Source organism: Scyliorhinus torazame, chromosome 14, assembly GCF_047496885.1.
Source record: "Scyliorhinus torazame isolate Kashiwa2021f chromosome 14, sScyTor2.1, whole genome shotgun sequence".
NCBI lineage: Eukaryota > Metazoa > Chordata > Chondrichthyes > Carcharhiniformes > Scyliorhinidae > Scyliorhinus > Scyliorhinus torazame.
In genome coordinates, this window is record NC_092720.1 from 124047560 (window position 1) to 124065194 (window position 17635).

Sequence of the window (17635 nt, forward strand, 5' to 3'; positions counted from 1 at the left end):
AGAGACATGGTGAATGAAGGGAGTGCGACCTGATCCAGCAGGGATGGTGAGGTGGCTTATTCGAAAATATTTGCAGTGTTGACAGAAAACCCAATGAACCCTTGTCGCCAGAGAAAGTAGACCTTGAAAGAGTCCACACTGAGTTGTCGAGAGAAATAAAGTTTTATTACAATAAATATTATTTACACGGAACAAAAGATCCCAGCTGGTCTCCTTCTTGTGGGTATCCAAACCGGCTGACATTATACAGAAGTTTAGCTGTACATGGTTTAGGGTTTCCAGCTCCCTTTAATGCGGGAGCTCGTATTTGACAAGGCCCATGGGGCGTTTAATCATTGCCACTCCGTATGTCCCGTGCAAGTTTAGAATGGGCCAACATCTCCCTTGGCCATTTTACATTTCTTACTGCAATTATAAAAATGTTTACTGTTACCCTTCCAAGACTTTTTGTATTCTTTACTGCAGCTCCTATAACTATTTGTATCCCTTTGTTGCTTTGTAACCTTCAATCTACTGGATTTCCACTTATATTTCCATTTGTGTGAGCCTCTTTTAACTTTGTACAACATCTTACCTAGTTCGTTGCTCAGTTCCCTAGTTACATAAGGGGAGCTTTTGCCATTTGTGGGTACTTGTATTGTACCAAATCCATGTGCTTAGGATGTCAGAGTCCCAACTGCCTAAGCCAATCTTCTTTGCTCAGCTCATAGAAGGTGTCCGAACAAGAGGAGGACAAAGGAAGCTCTTTAAAGACACCTTGAAGGCTCAAGAAATGCAACATCACTGTCAATGTGTGGGAGACCTTTGCTCAGAAGAGACCTACTTGGAGGAACCTCCTGGTTGAAGGGTCTGAATTCTTTGCGTATACTCAATGACAAGAGGAGACCCAGAAATGGAGACTGAGAAAGGAATATCAACGATCTAGAGTCCAAGGACCATTCCCACCTCCCGGAAACACCTGCCAAGTGTGGGGTTGAAGATGCGGCTCCAGGATCGGGCTCATCAGCCACGCAAGAACCCACAGAATCCATGACCAGTAACACTGAGTTTCCTAAGTGGACAATCATACCCGTTAATGAGTGATCACTGAAGAATGAGAAGATTGCACCAAATCCTCCTTTGAACGCATCTCACTGTAGGATCACTCATTAATAGTTTTGCTCAGCTAATTGTGGTCAGGTTACCGAGCTGGCATGTCACACTACGCTATTCCGGCCTCCCCTGTACATCTGATTAATACATTTGCTCCTGACTTGGCTGGTTAATATGCCCCACTTATTCTGGATAATGGCCTTCTCTCAGTTCTTTTGTTCCCTTGTTATTGGAGAAATTCATATGATAGGTGTGGCAGTGACTGATTCATCAGAGCTATGCACCAGTTAGTGAGCAGCATCAATAAACGCCCATGGTAATTGAGAGATAGGACAAATCCATTGACATCACTATAAATATTATTTCAAAACAATCCCTGCAGAGCAGAAAGCCACTGACACTGTTTTAAAAAAATATTTGTTTGTGGGCTGTGTGCCTCGCTGGCTAGGCCATTGTACACCCCTAATTTCTTGTGAGAGGTTGGTGGGGTGCTTCCTACTTGAATTGCTGATCTCCATAAGCCAGTCAAGCTGCTTCAGTGGCCTGTCATTGCCTTCTGCAGTATGGCTGACCGAGGAATCATGTTTCTATGAAGAGAGCTATGAAGAGAGGCTGGTTGTGCTGGGGTTGTTTTCCTTGGAGCAGAGAAGGCTGAGAGGGGACCAGATTAAGGTGTTCCAAATTATGAGGGCCATAGACAGGGTAGATAGACGGAGAGGGGTCACTTAGGAGAGGGGTCAATAACCTGGGGGCATAGATTTAAGGGAAGGTGCAGGAGATTTAGAAAGGACGTGAGGAAAAATGTTTCCACCTAGAGGGTGGTGGGAGTCTGGGACTCACTGCCTGAAAGGGTGGTAGCGGCTGGAACCCTCGCAACATTTAAGAAGCATTTAGATAAACAGTTGAGATGCCACATCTTACAAGGCTACGGACCAAGAAGTGGGAAATGTGTTTAGAATAGATTGGGTGCTTGACACGATGGGCTGAATGGCCTCTTGCTGTGCTGTAAAACTCTAAGACTCTATGCAGAGAGCAACATGACCATTTATTATCGATCAGGTAAACAATGGAGGGGGATTTTCTAGCCATTCTTGCCAGTGGGATCTTCTGGTTCCACTGGCGATGAACACCCTGCCACAGTTTACCTGGCGAGAGGGGTTGGGCTCAATGGGAAATCCCATTGACAGTGGCGGGGTGAGAAGGTCCTGCTGCCGGCCAATGGCGGGCCATCTCCCCCCACCAAGAAACACACTGCAGGGAGGGGGCGGGGGTACGGAAAATATCCCCCCCCCCCCTCAATATCTTGCAGTGCCCATTGGTTGCAGAATGCCTTGAAGCCCTTGGGCCCCCACTTTTGGCACAACAGCATCTCTGAGCCTGGGATTATCCAATACCTTGGTGCATGCCTTTAATCGATGATATCTTGAGACGATCTTTCACAGGTTGTTTCTGAAATTGCAAAACTGCAACCTCCTGCAATTGTGCCGGTTCATATTCATGTCAAATTTCCTTCACCCATGGAACGGAGCCAAACAATGTCCATTAAGAGTCTGACCTGGGTAAACAGAACTTATAATTGTTCACTGGGATTGCCCATCATGGCGTGTGCTCATTGAAGTGTCAAATCAAACAGTTAGTTATAGATAATATTGCAGAGAAGGGTAACAGCTTTACTCGAATCTCAGCTCAAGGAAGAGCGGCAATCTGATGCTGTACATTGCATGAGGATATGCCTCATTTCTCTAATAAGGATCAGGGTCTATGTAATCCATTGATGTTCGCAAAAGGACAATGATATTCAGCATGCAAGTAGAATTGCTTTGGATGGTACTGGAACGAGCCTGAATCTCTGCTGTCTTCACCTCCTGCATGTCGTTCTGAAAACTAAACTGGACAATACTTTGAATACAGGTTTGTGCTGCATGTAGGAACTGATTGCTTCCTGCCAATTTGTCCAGAAAAAAATATTTTCTTTGTGTTTGGAGAGTTTACAGTTCTTACTTATATTTGGCATGAGAACTAATCTGCAGTGATCCTGTATCGAATATCCAGAAAAGTGGTTTGGCCCCAATCAGGGCGTTTAGTAGGCTGAAGAATTTCGAAACCATTGCTACAAGCTGACACCAAACCTTGGAATCGTGAACTTTCTTTCAGCAGAACAGAATGAATTTATCGAAATGTGAAAATTATTATTCATACAATGAGATGTCTCAACTGGGGGAAGAAATGATTCCTGTGCAATGCTCTACAACCTCCCCCAATTTGACAGAACTCTGTGACCTATATAACTTGTTGCAGGAATTGTTCCTCAATATGCCACACTGGGGAATAGATATTTGGATCATTCCCCCAGCGGTTTGTCTCTTTGCCTCATTGCTGGCTACTCCTCTCGTCCTGCTGGCCATCTTTTTAAAAAACAACCTCCGTCAGGAGACCAGGTATCTGCTGCTTGCCAACACGCTGCTGAATGACTTGATTTATTCCATACTGAACACCTTCATTGACATCCTGAATGTAGCAGGTGTAGGAATGCCTAAAGTTGTTTGTGAAACTTTCTTGTTCTTGCTAACAGTGGTTCATTTGAATGGGATTCTGACAATCACTGCTACAGTGGTGGACACTTATGTGGCCATCAGTTGGCCCCTTCGCTACCCCTCGCTGTTACCTCGTTCCAGGACCATTAAAATTATCGCTTGCATATGGATTCTCTCTGTCAGTAATTCTTCTGTCCTGTTCATTATAACACTGTGGACACAAGAGGAGCCATTCTCTTTGTTATTGACATGTGTGGTACCTTCAGTGGTTTTGTCCTCTCCACTTGGAATATATTTGTTGAAAAGTTCTTATGGTATTGGAGTACTGTATTTTCTAATATGTTTAATATTGATCTCAAGTTTTTATGTCATGTTATGCTGTAAGACTAAGGCATCAGGGTTATGGGTTAGCAACTCAAGGGCGAGCCAGACCTACCTCATTCATTCAGTGCTGTTAATTGTTTACTTCTCCCCTCTGGTCATGATGGTATTAGGAGGAGTGCTTTTTGGGAAGCAGTTGATTGGAGTCCAGTCAGTAATCTGGATGATTGTGTCAACAAATAATATACTGATGCTGCCTAAGGCAGTGCTTCCTTATGTTTACGGGCTAAGGTATCGAGAAATTGCAAATGCAATACGGTCGTTCTTCAATTTGAAGTCTGTGGCTCAAATCAGGCCATTGTAAGTTAGTACAGTCATGATATGCAAACATGCAACCAATTAACACTCAGAATAGGACACAGCCAATGGGCAGTCAGGACACTCAGAGGTGGCATCACCACAAGGGGGCAAGACATAAACACTATAAAAGGGATGAGGCACTCACACCCTGCCTCTTTCCACAGACAGACATCTAGAGAGTTAGACAGGGTTGATCAGCAGCATCACACCCCAGCACGTGGCTTAGAGCAAGCTGGTAACTTAGACTGAGTTACTACAGTTAGATTAGCAGAGCGCCAAACTCATTTGAGAACTGTGTTAATAGTTCAATAAACACGTTGAACTCATTTCAGAGTCTGGAGCATCCTTTAGTTAAGACTGCGTCAAGTAGCAGCCTGTGTTATCCGAAGCAGCATAACACAACAAGTACATGAGAGAAGAGGTAGGTATGTGACTGTGAGGCTCTTTACTTCCCATTATTATTTCCAGATATGGAAATATGGAAATATGGAAAATATTATTATTTTCATAATTGCACTGAGGGCAGGACTTTACTCAATTTATATACATTCCACACAGCACAGTACTTGTGCGCATCCTGGCTCAATGCAAACTAATATTTGGCAGATCCTGCATGGGAAATTTCTGAATTCTTCAGATTCACAATTTACAGCACAGAAACAGGTGATTTTGCCCTATTGGTCTCTGCCAGTGTCAACTTCATGTAAGTTCAAATGCCCAAACGATGCCTGAAAACACCTTAAACATCTTAAATAAAATGAAAAATTCGGACCATGTTATTGAAAATATGGAAAGATGTGTCATTTGAAACTGGAAGTCTGGCAATATCTGGTCTGAGAGAAACATGAGAGGATCCAGGGAAAGATCCCACAAAGGGTTAACAGCAGCTGCAAAGAGCAGGATTGTAAAATGCAGATATCGTTGGTCAAGCAGGCTAAGCAAACACACAGGATTTTGAATGAAGCCAAAAACAATGGCTCACACCTTCATTGAAAGTAACTATCTTAGTAAGCAGCTGGAAAGGAAAGGATGAGGTTCAGTTGAATTTGGTGACAATTCTGGGTGTGACATTTTGCTAATACCAAGTAAATTAAAGAAAACTGGAGACTATCAGTCTACGAGAAACATAATTCAAAGCCAAAATCAAAGTCAAAATTATGAGCTGAGGACACAATTGGAAAATAAAACTATAGAAATGACAAGAACCAAACCAAAATTCACACCTCTTGAAGTCAAAGCATTTTGAACATCACAAAGGACACAATGTAATCAGGTCTATGTTGTATTAGAATGTTTAGATCAAAGATACTTTTTACAATCAAAGAAAATCAAGAGTTACTTTACAATAAAGTCATAAAAACTAGATAACTGTTAGAAAAATATATAAACCCGAAGAAAGGAGACAGAACCAGAACCAGAACTCGGAGAGAGAGAGAGAAGCAGAGAAGGAACAAGCAGCTCAGAGTCAGATTACAGTTAGGTCGGCCATGGGAAAGGGACAGGGCAAAGCAGCCGAGCTAAAACAGCTCATACATCTAAGGAAGTCTAGAATTTAAAGAGTAGGCAGAGTCAGCTCAGAGTCAGCTCAGAGATAGCCAGCAGAGCCAGCTCTCACAGCTCGGTACATGGGAAAGATAGGACATAGCAACTGAGCTAACCAGTGAATACATCTAAAGAAGACCAGACTTTAAAGAAGATTGATTGTCAAGTTGGGCCTGAAGGTCCCTTCAACCAACCAGAAGGATCCAGAAGCAAGATCTTTTTCCTTTCTGTAAAGAAAGTATTCGCAGCTTTTAAAAGAAAAAATCTAACAATAAAATAACTTAATTTAACCTGAAACAGTGGTTATTCCAGAGTCTACTTTACTTACTTAGCAATGCGGGACCCAGGATCGATGCTACTAAGTGGTAAGTAGATGAAATCTTCGGTGAAGGTATGGGTTATACCGGGGGATAACTTGAAAACATAGTTTGACCTGAATAGCACCCTCTGAAGCCTGCATCGGAGTCAGGGAGTGAGAATCCCTGTTCACCATTTAGAATGTCTGCCCTTTTTGATATCGGGGGACTTCTAAGAATAATGGTGAGTTTTCAAAAACAACTACTAAAAAGCCAAGCTTATGTCCCGATTTACCATATTTTCTCTCCTTGGCTCTTCACCCAGGTTTGTCAACATAAAATTAAATTTTATGGAGGAGACTCGACAGGATTCAAATCATGGTGACATATAATCACAGAGTGTCATTGCCCTCACTGCAGTCCATTCGGTGCAACAGAAGTTCTTTACTTTTTGTGACCAACTTGCAGTCAATTTGTATTATTCCATTAAGGCCTAGAGACCTAAGTTTCAACTTTCACTGCATCTGACAACTGGGTTTCCATTCAGCAGTCCTGAATGTCAAATCTCTACAAGTGTACAATAATGATGAGATTTGATTTCTGTTTGGAGCAGATTGGTAATTGTAGAGGAAGGCTCGAGATTTTGGCTGGGTCGGTGTTGATTTTTTGGGGGACAATTTTGACGTTCTGGAGGTCAAAGTGATTTTTATGGTGCGGGGGTCTTTGGGTATGTATTATTACATATTATTATTTACCTTTTCTTTGTTCCAAATCAGTGCTTATTAATGTTTTCCTTCAGTACTGAGGATTTCATCTCCTTATGCGCAGTAGAAACAGGTTGGTAACAGAATTAAGAATCAAAGTGGTTGACTTTGTTCTCACTCCAGTCATTTCTCCGGGGCCTAAAACTGGGTGGCTGTGAAGCCTGCCTGACTCGGTCCGGGAACATCATTTCTATTGCTATTACAAGGACCAGACTGCACAGGTTTTGGGCAAGGGGGTGGAATGTGAGGAAGAGCCTTTTTATAGTAATGAACTGCAACTGAATGTTTACAAGGATGAGGGAAGTGGAGAGGATCAACAGTTTCCAAAGGAAATTGGATGGGCACTTGGAGGAAATAAACTTGCAGGGCTACAGGAATAGAGCATGAGAATGGGACGCTGGATTCCCCTGGCTCCTTTTACAGTCATGTAAGCTGCAGGAAATGTTTAAAATTTGATTACAGGATGTGGGCATCACTGGGCCAGTATTTACTGCGCATCCATTTACTGCCCTCCATTTGAGTTAACCACATTGCCATGGATCTGGAGTCACACATAGGTCAGACCAGCTTAGGACGTCAGATTTCCTTCCCTAAAGGACATTAGTGAGTCAGATGGGTTTTTACAACAATCATTTCATGGTCATTGTTATTTTCAGATTTAAAAAAAAATTGAATTAACATTTCTGTTATGGTGGGATTCGAACCTAGGTCCCCAGATCTTACCCTGAGTCTCTGGATTACTAGTCCAGTGACAATACCACTATGTCACTGCCTCCCCATTCCAGTTCACAGATGAATGTTAATAAAGCCCAGACTTTGAAATGGACCTGCATTCCTGCTGGAGGGATTGGACAGGCATCTGGGCCAATAAAATATCCCACTTTTGCCTCTTAGTGGGAATTTCACTGAACTGAACTTAATAGCCTTAGCTTCAGTGTCTCTCCTGTTTGCCGCCACATGCCCCTCACCTGTCGGCCCTGCTGCCTGCCTGCCTAGGCTCCAGATCTTTGTTTGGAGAACGCATGGCCACTGCTTTTACAGGTTAGAAGCCACCTGCACTCCCTAGAACTCTGCCTGAATGGGTGACAGTCACTGTGCTGACTGCGTGTGGAGCGCACTCTCAGATACCTTGTAATCAGCCAGAATGGTTAGCAGCCGATGCACTGACACTTATGCAGGTCACTCTTGGACTTCACTGGATTTGCCTAAATGCTAAAAGTTGCTGTGGAGATGATCATTGATCTCCAAGTTGCCTGACTCTACCTGAACAGGTAGAGTCAGGCGTCCCAGCGTGTCCAGGGGAGTCCAGAGTCCCATGGTGATGACTTACATTTTTCTCCATTGTCTCTCTCTTGCTCGCTTTAATTTCTAGATTCTTTGCCCCCAAGTCCTCATTGGTTAAGCTGAGTGAAAGAAACAAATGTAAGGGTGTGATATAAAACCAGAACATGTTGAACGTTTAGCAGGTCAGGCAATTCAGTCAGACAGAAAAACGGAGTTAACTTTTCAGCTCAACAAACTTTCATTGGAACTTGGGAAAGATTTGAGGTCCCACAGAAGCAAAAAAAACAGTTCAGTATTCTTATTTCCCCGTTTTACTGTTCCTTATTTTAAGCAAAAACAAAGGCAGGGGATAGGGGAGAGGAAGAAACAAGAAGTGGGGAGAGGGGAGAGAAGGAAAGAAGAAGAGGGGAAAAGGGAGAAGAGGTAAGAGGAAGAGAGAAAGTTTACTCCCTTGTATCTCTCTCTCCACTGATGCTCTCCCCCCCCACCCCCCTCCAATCACCGACCCTGGCAGGGCCACCAAAACCAGCCAGGCCATGATAAGTTGCCCCTAGGCGGGCTACTGGGATAGGGTAGGGTTTGGGCTTAGGTAGGGTGCGCTTTCAGAGTGTCGGTGCAGACCCAATGGGCTGAATGGTCTCCTTCTGCACTGTAGGGATTCTACGATTTCTATGAAGGGTCAAGACAGATTCTTAGAGAGGAGTAATGGGACTGACTGGATTGCTCAGCTTTCGTGCAAACTCGAGTTACCAAATGGACTCATTCTATGTCTAAACGCCTGTATGCTTGGAAATAAATTGAACGGCCAGAATGAGAAAAGAAATGGAAAGAGGGAGAAAAGAAAGGCTGGCGCAGTGGTTGGCACCTCTGCCTCACAGTGCCAGGGACCGGGTTCAATTCCGACCTTGGGTGATTGTGTGGAGTTTTCACATTCTCCCCGGGCATTTTCTGTTCAGATTTCTGATTTCCAATACCTGCAGTATTTTGCTTTTGTAAAGATGTACTGTTAGCGCTGAACAAGTTACAACAAGCTGTGCCAAAACCTCATGTAGTAGTGAAGAGGAATGCCATGTTTAGGATGCTCTGTTGCCAGATTAGTTGAGTTCTCTCTCTGCTACCAAAATAAATGACTTTAAAACTTTCTAAATTGTAGAGTTTATTGATTAAATCTTGAAATCAGAACCATATTTATACATATTTAAATGTGTGTGGCTAGAAATACTTTAATTATTATTGATTAATGAAGTGAGGGCATCATGGTCGCATTGTGGTTAGCACAATTGCTTCACATTCCAGGGTCCCAGGTTCGATTCCCGGCTTGGGTCACTGACTGTGCGGAGTCTGCACGTTCTCTCCGTGTCTGCGTGGGTTTCCTCCGGGTGCTCCAGTTTCCTCCCACAGTCCAAAGATGTGCAGGTTAGGTGGATTGGCCATGATAAATTGCCCTTAGTGTCCAAAATTACCCTTAGTGTTGGGTGGGGTTACTGGGTTATGGGGCTAGGGTGAAGGTGTGGGCTTGGGTAGGGTGCTCTTTCCAAGAGCCGGTGCAGACTCGATGGGCCGAATGGCCTCCTTCTGCACTGTAAATTCTATGATTCTATGAGTGATTTACACAGGAGTTAGGTGAGTCAATCGTCTGGTACAATGTGCCCAATATAAAATTTCAGCGCACAAGTGAGAAGATGCCAAAAGCTGACTGAGGGAAATACCAATGGAATTACCTTTCCACACTTGGGATGACTGAAGCATCTCTTGACATACTTCATACACACTCCCACTTCGCACACACCTACAGCCACAGTGGCACAGTGGTTAGCACTGCTGCCTCCAGCGACAGAGGCCGGGGTCCAATCCTGGCCTTGGTGACTGTCTGTGTGGAGTTTGAACATTGTGGTAGTCACCACTGATGTACATATTGTATATAGAGGATGTCGATGTAGGTGCTTTGTGGTAAGGCCCTGTACTACAGGTACGGGGGTAGTTCCCTGCCTGCTGGCTCCGCCCAGTAGGCGGAGTATAAATATGTGTGCTCCCCGTACAGCAGCCATTTCGCCAGCTGCTGTTGGAGGCCACACGTCTTAGTGTAATAAAGCCTCGATTGATCCAACTCTCGTCTTTGTGTAATTGATCGTGCATCAATTTATTACACTAAGTTTTTCAGACGATGGACCTCCGCATCAAGCCGATCGCCTGCAGCTGGATCCGCAATCAGACAACGCCAAAAAGGACTTTCAACATTGGCTAGCCTGTTTCAAAGCTTACATCAGGTCTGCGCCAGACCCAATTTCAGAAGCTCAGAAGATTCAGATCCTCTACACGCGGCTGAGCTCCAACGTCTTTCCACTTATCCAGGACACGCCAACCGACGCAGACGCCATGGCGCTACTGAAGGAAAACTACGTTCAGCGGACTAACACGCTCTACGCCAGGCACATCCTCCCCACTCATCGTCAACTTCCTGGTGAGTCAGTGGAAGATTTCTGGCATGCCCTGATTCCCCTAGTTAGAGACTGTGACTGTCAGGCCGTCACGGCCACGGAACACTCGATCTTGCTCATGAGAGATGCTTTTGTTACAGTGATAGGGTCCGATTACATCCGCGAGCGCCTCTTAGAAGGGGCTACGCTCGGCCTCGCAGAAACCAAAAAGCTTACGGTCGCTTCGCGCAACATCCAGGCCTACGCCCCAGGCCACGCGGCCCACCCCTCCTGCGCACCATGGACTCCGCAGACGGCTGCCCCATCGTGGACCCCCCTCAGCCAACCCAACGCCTGTGCTGCGCGGCAGCCAACCAACCCAGGGGGCCCCAAATGTTACTTCTGTGGGCAGTCCAAACACCCCCGACAGCGCTGCCCGGCCCGGAACGCCCTTTGCAAGGCCTGTGGCAAGAACATAGAACATAGAAAATACAGCACAGAACAGGCCCTTCGGCCCACGATGTTGTGCCGAACCTTTGTCCTAGATTAATCATAGATTATCATTGAATTTACAGTGCAGAAGGAGGCCATTCGGCCCTTTGAGTCTGCACCGGCTCCTGGAAAGAGCACCCTACCCAAACTCAACACCTCCACCCAACACCAAGTGCAATTTTGGACATTAAGGGCAATTTATCATTGGCCAATTCACCTAACCTGCACATCTTTGGACTGTGGGAGGAAACCGGAGCACCCGGAGGAAACCCACGCAGACACGGGGAGGACGTGCAGACTCCGCACAGACAGTGACCCAAGCCGGAATCGACCCTGGAGCTGTGAAGCATTGTGCTATCCACAATGCTACCGTGCTGCCCTTAAGAACAAATAAATCTACACTATATCATTTTACCGTAATCCATGTACCTATCCAATAGCTGCTTGAAGGTCCCTAATGTTTCCGACTCAACTACTTCCACAGGCAGTGCATTCCATGCCCCCACTACTCTCTGGGTAAAGAACCTACCTCTGATATCCCTCCTATATCTTCCACCTTTCACCTTAAATTTATGTCCCCTTGTAATGGTTTGTTCCACCCGGGGGAAAAGTCTCTGACTGTCTACTCTATCTATTCCCCTGATCATCTTATAAACCTCTATCAAGTCGCCCCTCATCCTTCTCCGTTCTAATGAGAAAAGGCCTAGCACCCTCAACCTTTCCTCGTAAGACCTACTCTCCATTCCAGGCAACATCCTGGTAAATCTTCTTTGCACCTTCTCCAAAGCTTCCACATCCTTCCTAAAATGAGGCGACCAGAACTGTACACAGTACTCCAAATGTGGCCTTACCAAAGTTTTGTACAGCTGCATCATCACCTCACGGCTCTTAAATTCAATCCCTCTGTTAATTAATGCGAGCACACCATAGGCCTTCTTCACAGCTCTATCCACTTGAGTGGCAACTTTCAAAGATGTATGAACATAGACCCCAAGATCTCTCTGCTCCTCCACATTGCCAAGAACTCTACCGTTAACCCTGTATTCCGCATTCATATTTGTCCTTCCAAAATGGACAACCTCACACTTTTCAGGGTTAAACTCCATCTGCCACTTCTCAGCCCAGCTCTGCATCCTATCTATGTCTCTTTGCAGCCGACAACAGCCCTCCTCACTATCCACAACTCCACCAATCTTCGTATCGTCTGCAAATTTACTGACCCACCCTTCAACTCCCTCATCCAAGTCATTAATGAAAATCACAAACAGCAGAGGACCCAGAACTGATCCCTGCGGTACGCCACTGGTAACTGGGATCCAGGCTGAATATTTGCCATCCACCACCACTCTCTGACTTCTATCGGTTAGCCAGTTCGTTATCCAACTGGCCAAATTTCCCACTATCCCATGCCTCCTTACTTTCTGCATAAGCCTACCATGGGGCACCTTATCAAATGCATTACTAAAATCCATGTACACTACATCCACTGCTTTACCTTCATCCACATGCTTGGTCACCTCCTCAAAGAATTCAATAAGACTTGTAAGGCAAGACCTACCCCTCACAAATCCGTGCTGACTATCCCTAATCAAGCAGTGTCTTTCCAGATGCTCAGAAATCCTATCCTTCAGTACCCTTTCCATTACTTTGCCTACCACCGAAGTAAGACTAACTGGCCTGTAATTCCCAGGGTTATCCCTAGTCCCTTTTTTGAACAGGGGCACGACATTCGCCACTCTCCAATCCCCTGGTACCACCCCTGTTGACAGTGAGGACGAAAAGATCATTGCCAACGGCTCTGCAATTTCATCTCTTGCTTCCCATAGAATCCTTGGATATATCCCGTCAGGCCCGGGGGACTTGTCTATCCTCAAGTTTTTCAAAATGCCCAACACATCTTCCTTCCTAACAAGTATTTCCTCGAGCTTACCAATCTGTTTCACACTGTCCTCTCCAACAATATCGCCCCTCTCATTTGTAAATACAGAAGAAAAGTACTCGTTCAAGACCTCTCCTATCTCTTCAGACACAATACACAATCTCCCGCTACTGTCCTTGATCGGACCTACCCTCGCTCTAGTCATTCTCATATTTCTCACATATGTGTAAAAGGCCTTGGGGTTTTCCTTGATCCTACCCGCCAAAGATTGTTCATGCCCTCTCTTAGCTCTCCTAATCCCTTTCTTCAGTTCCCTCCTGGCTATCTTGTATCCCTCCAATGCCCTGTCTGAACCTTGTTTCCTCAGCCTTACATAAGTCTCCTTTTTCCTCTTAACAAGACATTCAACCTCTCTTGTCAACCATGGTTCCCTCACTCGACCATCTCTTCCCTGCCTGACAGGGACATACATATCAAGGACACGTAGCACCTGTTCCTTGAACAAGTTCCACATTTCACTTGTGTCCTTCCCTGCCAGCCTATGTTCCCAACTTATGCACTTCAATTCTTGTCTGACAACATCGTATTTACCCTTCCCCCAATTGTAAACCTTGCCCTGTTGCACGTACCTATCCCTCTCCATTACTAAAGTGAAAGTCACAGAATTGTGGTCACTATCTCCAAAATGCTCCCCCACTAACAAATCTATCACTTGCCCTGGTTCATTACCCAGTACTAAATCCAATATTGCCCCTCCTCTGGTCGGACAATCTACATACTGTGTTAGAAAAGCTTTCTGGACACACTGCACAAACACCACCCCATCCAAACTATTTGATCTAAAGAGTTTCCACTCAATATTTGGGAAGTTAAAGTCGCCCATGACTACTACCCTATGACTTCTGCACCTTTCCAAAATCTGTTTCCCAATCTGTTCCTCCACATCTCTGCTACTATTGGGGGGCCTATAGAAAACTCCTAACAAGGTGACTGCTCCTTTCCTATTTCTGACTTCAACCCATACTACCTCAATCGGGTGAAACTCCTCGAACTGCCTTTCTGCAGCTGTTATACTATCTCTAATTAATAATGCCACCCCCCCCCCCCACCACCTCTTTTACCACCCTCCCTAATCTTATTGAAACATCTATAACCAGGGACCTCCAACAACCATTTCTGCCCCTCTTCTATCCAAGTTTCCGTGATGGCCACCACATCGTAGTCCCAAGTACCGATCCATGCCTTAAGTTCACCCACCTTATTCCTGATGCTTCTTGCGTTGAAGTATACACACTTCAACCCATCTCCGTGCCTGCAAGTACTCTCCTTTGTCAGTGTTCCCTTCCCCACTGCCTCACTACATGCTTTGGCGTCCTGAATATCGGCTACCTTAGTTGCTGCACTACAAATCCGGTTCCCATTCCCCTGCCAAATTAGTTTAAACCCTCCCGAAGAGTACTAGAAAACCTCCCTCCCAGGATATTGGTGCCCCTCTGGTTCAGATGCAACCCGTCCTGCTTGTACAGGTCCCACCTTCCCCAGAATGCGCTCCAATTATCCAAATACCTGAAGCCCTCCCTCCTACACCATTCCTGCAGCCACGTGTTCAACTGCACTCTCTCCCTATTCCTAGCCTCGCTATCACGTGGCACCGGCAACAAACCAGAGATGACAACTCTGTCTGTCCTGGCTTTTAACTTCCAGCCTAACTCCCTAAACTTGTTTATTACCTCCACACCCCTTTTCCTACCTATGTCGTTGGTACCAATGTGCACCACGACTTCTGGCTGCTCACCCTCCCCCTTAAGGATCCTGAAGACACGATCCGAGACATCCCTGGCCCTGGCACCCGGGAGGCAACATACCTTCCGGGAGTCTCGCTCGCGACCACAGAATCTCCTATCTATTCCCCTAACCATTGAATCTCCTACAACTATTGCTTTTCTATTCTCCCCCCTTCCCTTCTGAGCCCCAGAGCCAGACTCAGTGCCAGAGACCTGGCCACTAGGGCCTTCCCCCGGTAGGTCATCCCCCCCAACAGCATCCAAAACGGTATACTTGTTTTGAAGGGGAACGGCCACGAGGGATCCCTGCACTGTCTGCCTGTTTGTTTTTTTCCCCCTGACTGTAACCCAGCTATTCTTGTCCTGTACCTTGGGTGTGGTTACCTCCTTGTAACTTTTCTCAATCACCCCCTCTGCCTCCCGGATGATCCGAAGTTCATCCAGCTTCAGCTCCAGTTCCCTAACACGGTCTTTTAGGAGCTGAAGTTGGGTGCACTTCCCGCAGGTATAGTCAGTGGGGACACCAGTGGTATCCCTCACCACCCACATCTTACAGGAGGAGCATGTAACTGGCCTAGCCTCCATCCCCTCTTACCTTAAAGAATATAGCTGCTGTGTGGACTAACTAGATCTCCGCCCTCCGACTCTGCTCCCAGTCAGCTACACTTTCTGTAAACTCCTGGCTCTCTTCGCACTCTTTGCGGAAATGTCGGAAACAAAATGAAAGGAGCACCTTACTCCCTCCTCACCCAACTCCCTCGGTCACCAAACTCTTACTATAGCACTCAAAAAGCACCAAATTCAGCACTCAGTGCAAACAAAGTCTGCACTGTAGGGGATCACTTTTATACTGTGAATCTAGCCTCTGAAAACTGGCCTAATCCAATTAACTAATTAACAAGCTCCAGCTGCAAGTGCCTACAAGTAGAAGCCTGTTTAAAGCTTATTGAAAATTCACCTTCTTCTAAACCAAACAGCAACTTTTAAGTTAATTAACTAAATAAAAGAAAGACTAAACTTTAGGTAAAAATGAAGCCTTATACTCCCTCGGTCACCAAACTCTTACTATTGCACTCAAAAAGCACCAAATTCAGCACTCAGTGCAAACCTCAGCACTCAGTGCAAACCAAGAAGGGACACTTCACTGCGGTGTGCCAGTCCCGCTTAGTCACCGCTATTGTTCCGACCCCCCGCCCCCCCGTACGGCCAGTGGGCGCCTCCATCTTCCCCTCCTCGGACCACGTGCGGCCCGTGGGCGTCGCCATCTTGTTCGACCACCACCACGTGTGGCCATTGGGAGCTGACAACTGTTCTCCCCTGGATCATCAGGCGCCGCCATCTTGTTTTCCCCACGACACGTGCGGCCCGCCGCCATCTTACCAGGACCCATGCTCCCCGGGCACCTCATCGCCTGCCACCGTCGACGACCAGCCGCGTCTCGCTTCGGTCACGATTGACCAGTCTCGCCCACGCAACCTAGCAACTGCTTCTACCAACGTGAAGATCGATGGGCACGAGATCTCCTATCTGCTGGACTCCGGGAGCACTGAGAGCTTCATTCATCCCGATATGATAAGGCGCTGCTCCCTCGTGGTGCACCCCGCCAACCAGAGAATCTCCCTGGCCTCCGGGTCCCACTCCGTGGCAATCCGGGGGTACTGCATAGCCACTCTCACTGTCCAGGGCGTGGAGTTCAGCGGCATCCGCCTCTACGTCCTCCCCAACCTCTGCGCTGCCTTGCTACTCGGCCTGGACTTCCAGTGCAACCTCCAGAGCCTGACAATGAAATTCGGTGGGCCCCTACCACCCCTTACTGTGTGCGGCCTCACGACCCTAAAGGTCGACCCACCTTCCCTATTTGCAAACTTAACCCTGGATTGCAAACCCGTCGATACCAGGAGCAGATGGTACAGTGCCCAGGACAGGACCTCCATCAGGTCCGAAGTCCAGCGACTGCTTCGGGAAGGCATCATCGAGGCCAGCAACAGGCCCAGGAGAGCCCAAGTGGTAGTTGTGAAAACTGGGGAGAAACACAGGATGGTCGTTGACTACAGTCAGACCATCAATCGGTACACGCAGCTCGACACGTACCCCCTCCCACGCATATCTGATATGGTCAGTCAGATTGCACAGTACCGGGTCTTCTCGACAGTGGACCTGAAATCTGCCTACCACCAGCTCCCCAGCCGTAAGGCGGACCGCCCATACACTGCGTTTGAGGCCGATGGCCGTCTTTACCACTTTCTTGGGGTTCCCTTTGGCGTCACCAACCGGGTCTCGGTTTTCCAACGGGAAAAGGACCAAATGGTTGACCGGTACGGACTGCGGGCCACTTTCCCGTACCTGGACAATGTCACCATCTGCGGCCACGATCAGCAAGACCATGACGCCGACTTTGCCAAATTTCTCCACACCGCCACTCTCCTCAACCTAACCTACAACAAGAAGTACGTGTTCAGCACGAACCGCTTAGCCATCCTCGGCTATGTGGTCAGTTCTGGACGCCCAATCCCGACCGCATGCGCCACCTCATGGAACTCCCCCTCCCCCACTGCCCCAAGGCCCTCAAATGATGCCTGGGGTTCTTTTCTTATTACACCCAGTGGGTCCCAAATTATGCGGACAAGGCCCGCCCACTCATTCAATCCACTCTTTTTCCCCTAACGGCTGAGGCTCACCAGGCCTTCAACCATATCAAGGCCGACATCGCCACGGATGCGATGCACGTGGTCGACGAGATGTTACCATTCCAAGTCGAGAGCGATGCATCAGACGTCGCTCTAGCCGCCACGCTCAACCAGGCAGGTATTCTTTTCACGAACCCTACATGCCTCCGAAATTTGGCATTCCTCCGTCGAAAAAGAGGCCCA

General features: G+C 46.8%; 1 protein-coding gene across 1 annotated transcript in view; it reads left to right on the forward strand.

Moving 5' to 3' along the window:
* The first annotated feature begins 3255 nt into the window (after positions 1-3255).
* Positions 3256-17635, forward strand: part of parlb (presenilin associated, rhomboid-like b) — a 63991-nt gene continuing 49611 nt past the window's right edge. The window contains exons 1-2 of the mRNA XM_072473219.1: positions 3256-3804; positions 8525-8616. Coding sequence (XP_072329320.1) covers positions 3256-3804; positions 8525-8616 — 641 coding nt within the window. The remainder of the gene's footprint in view (positions 3805-8524; positions 8617-17635) is intronic.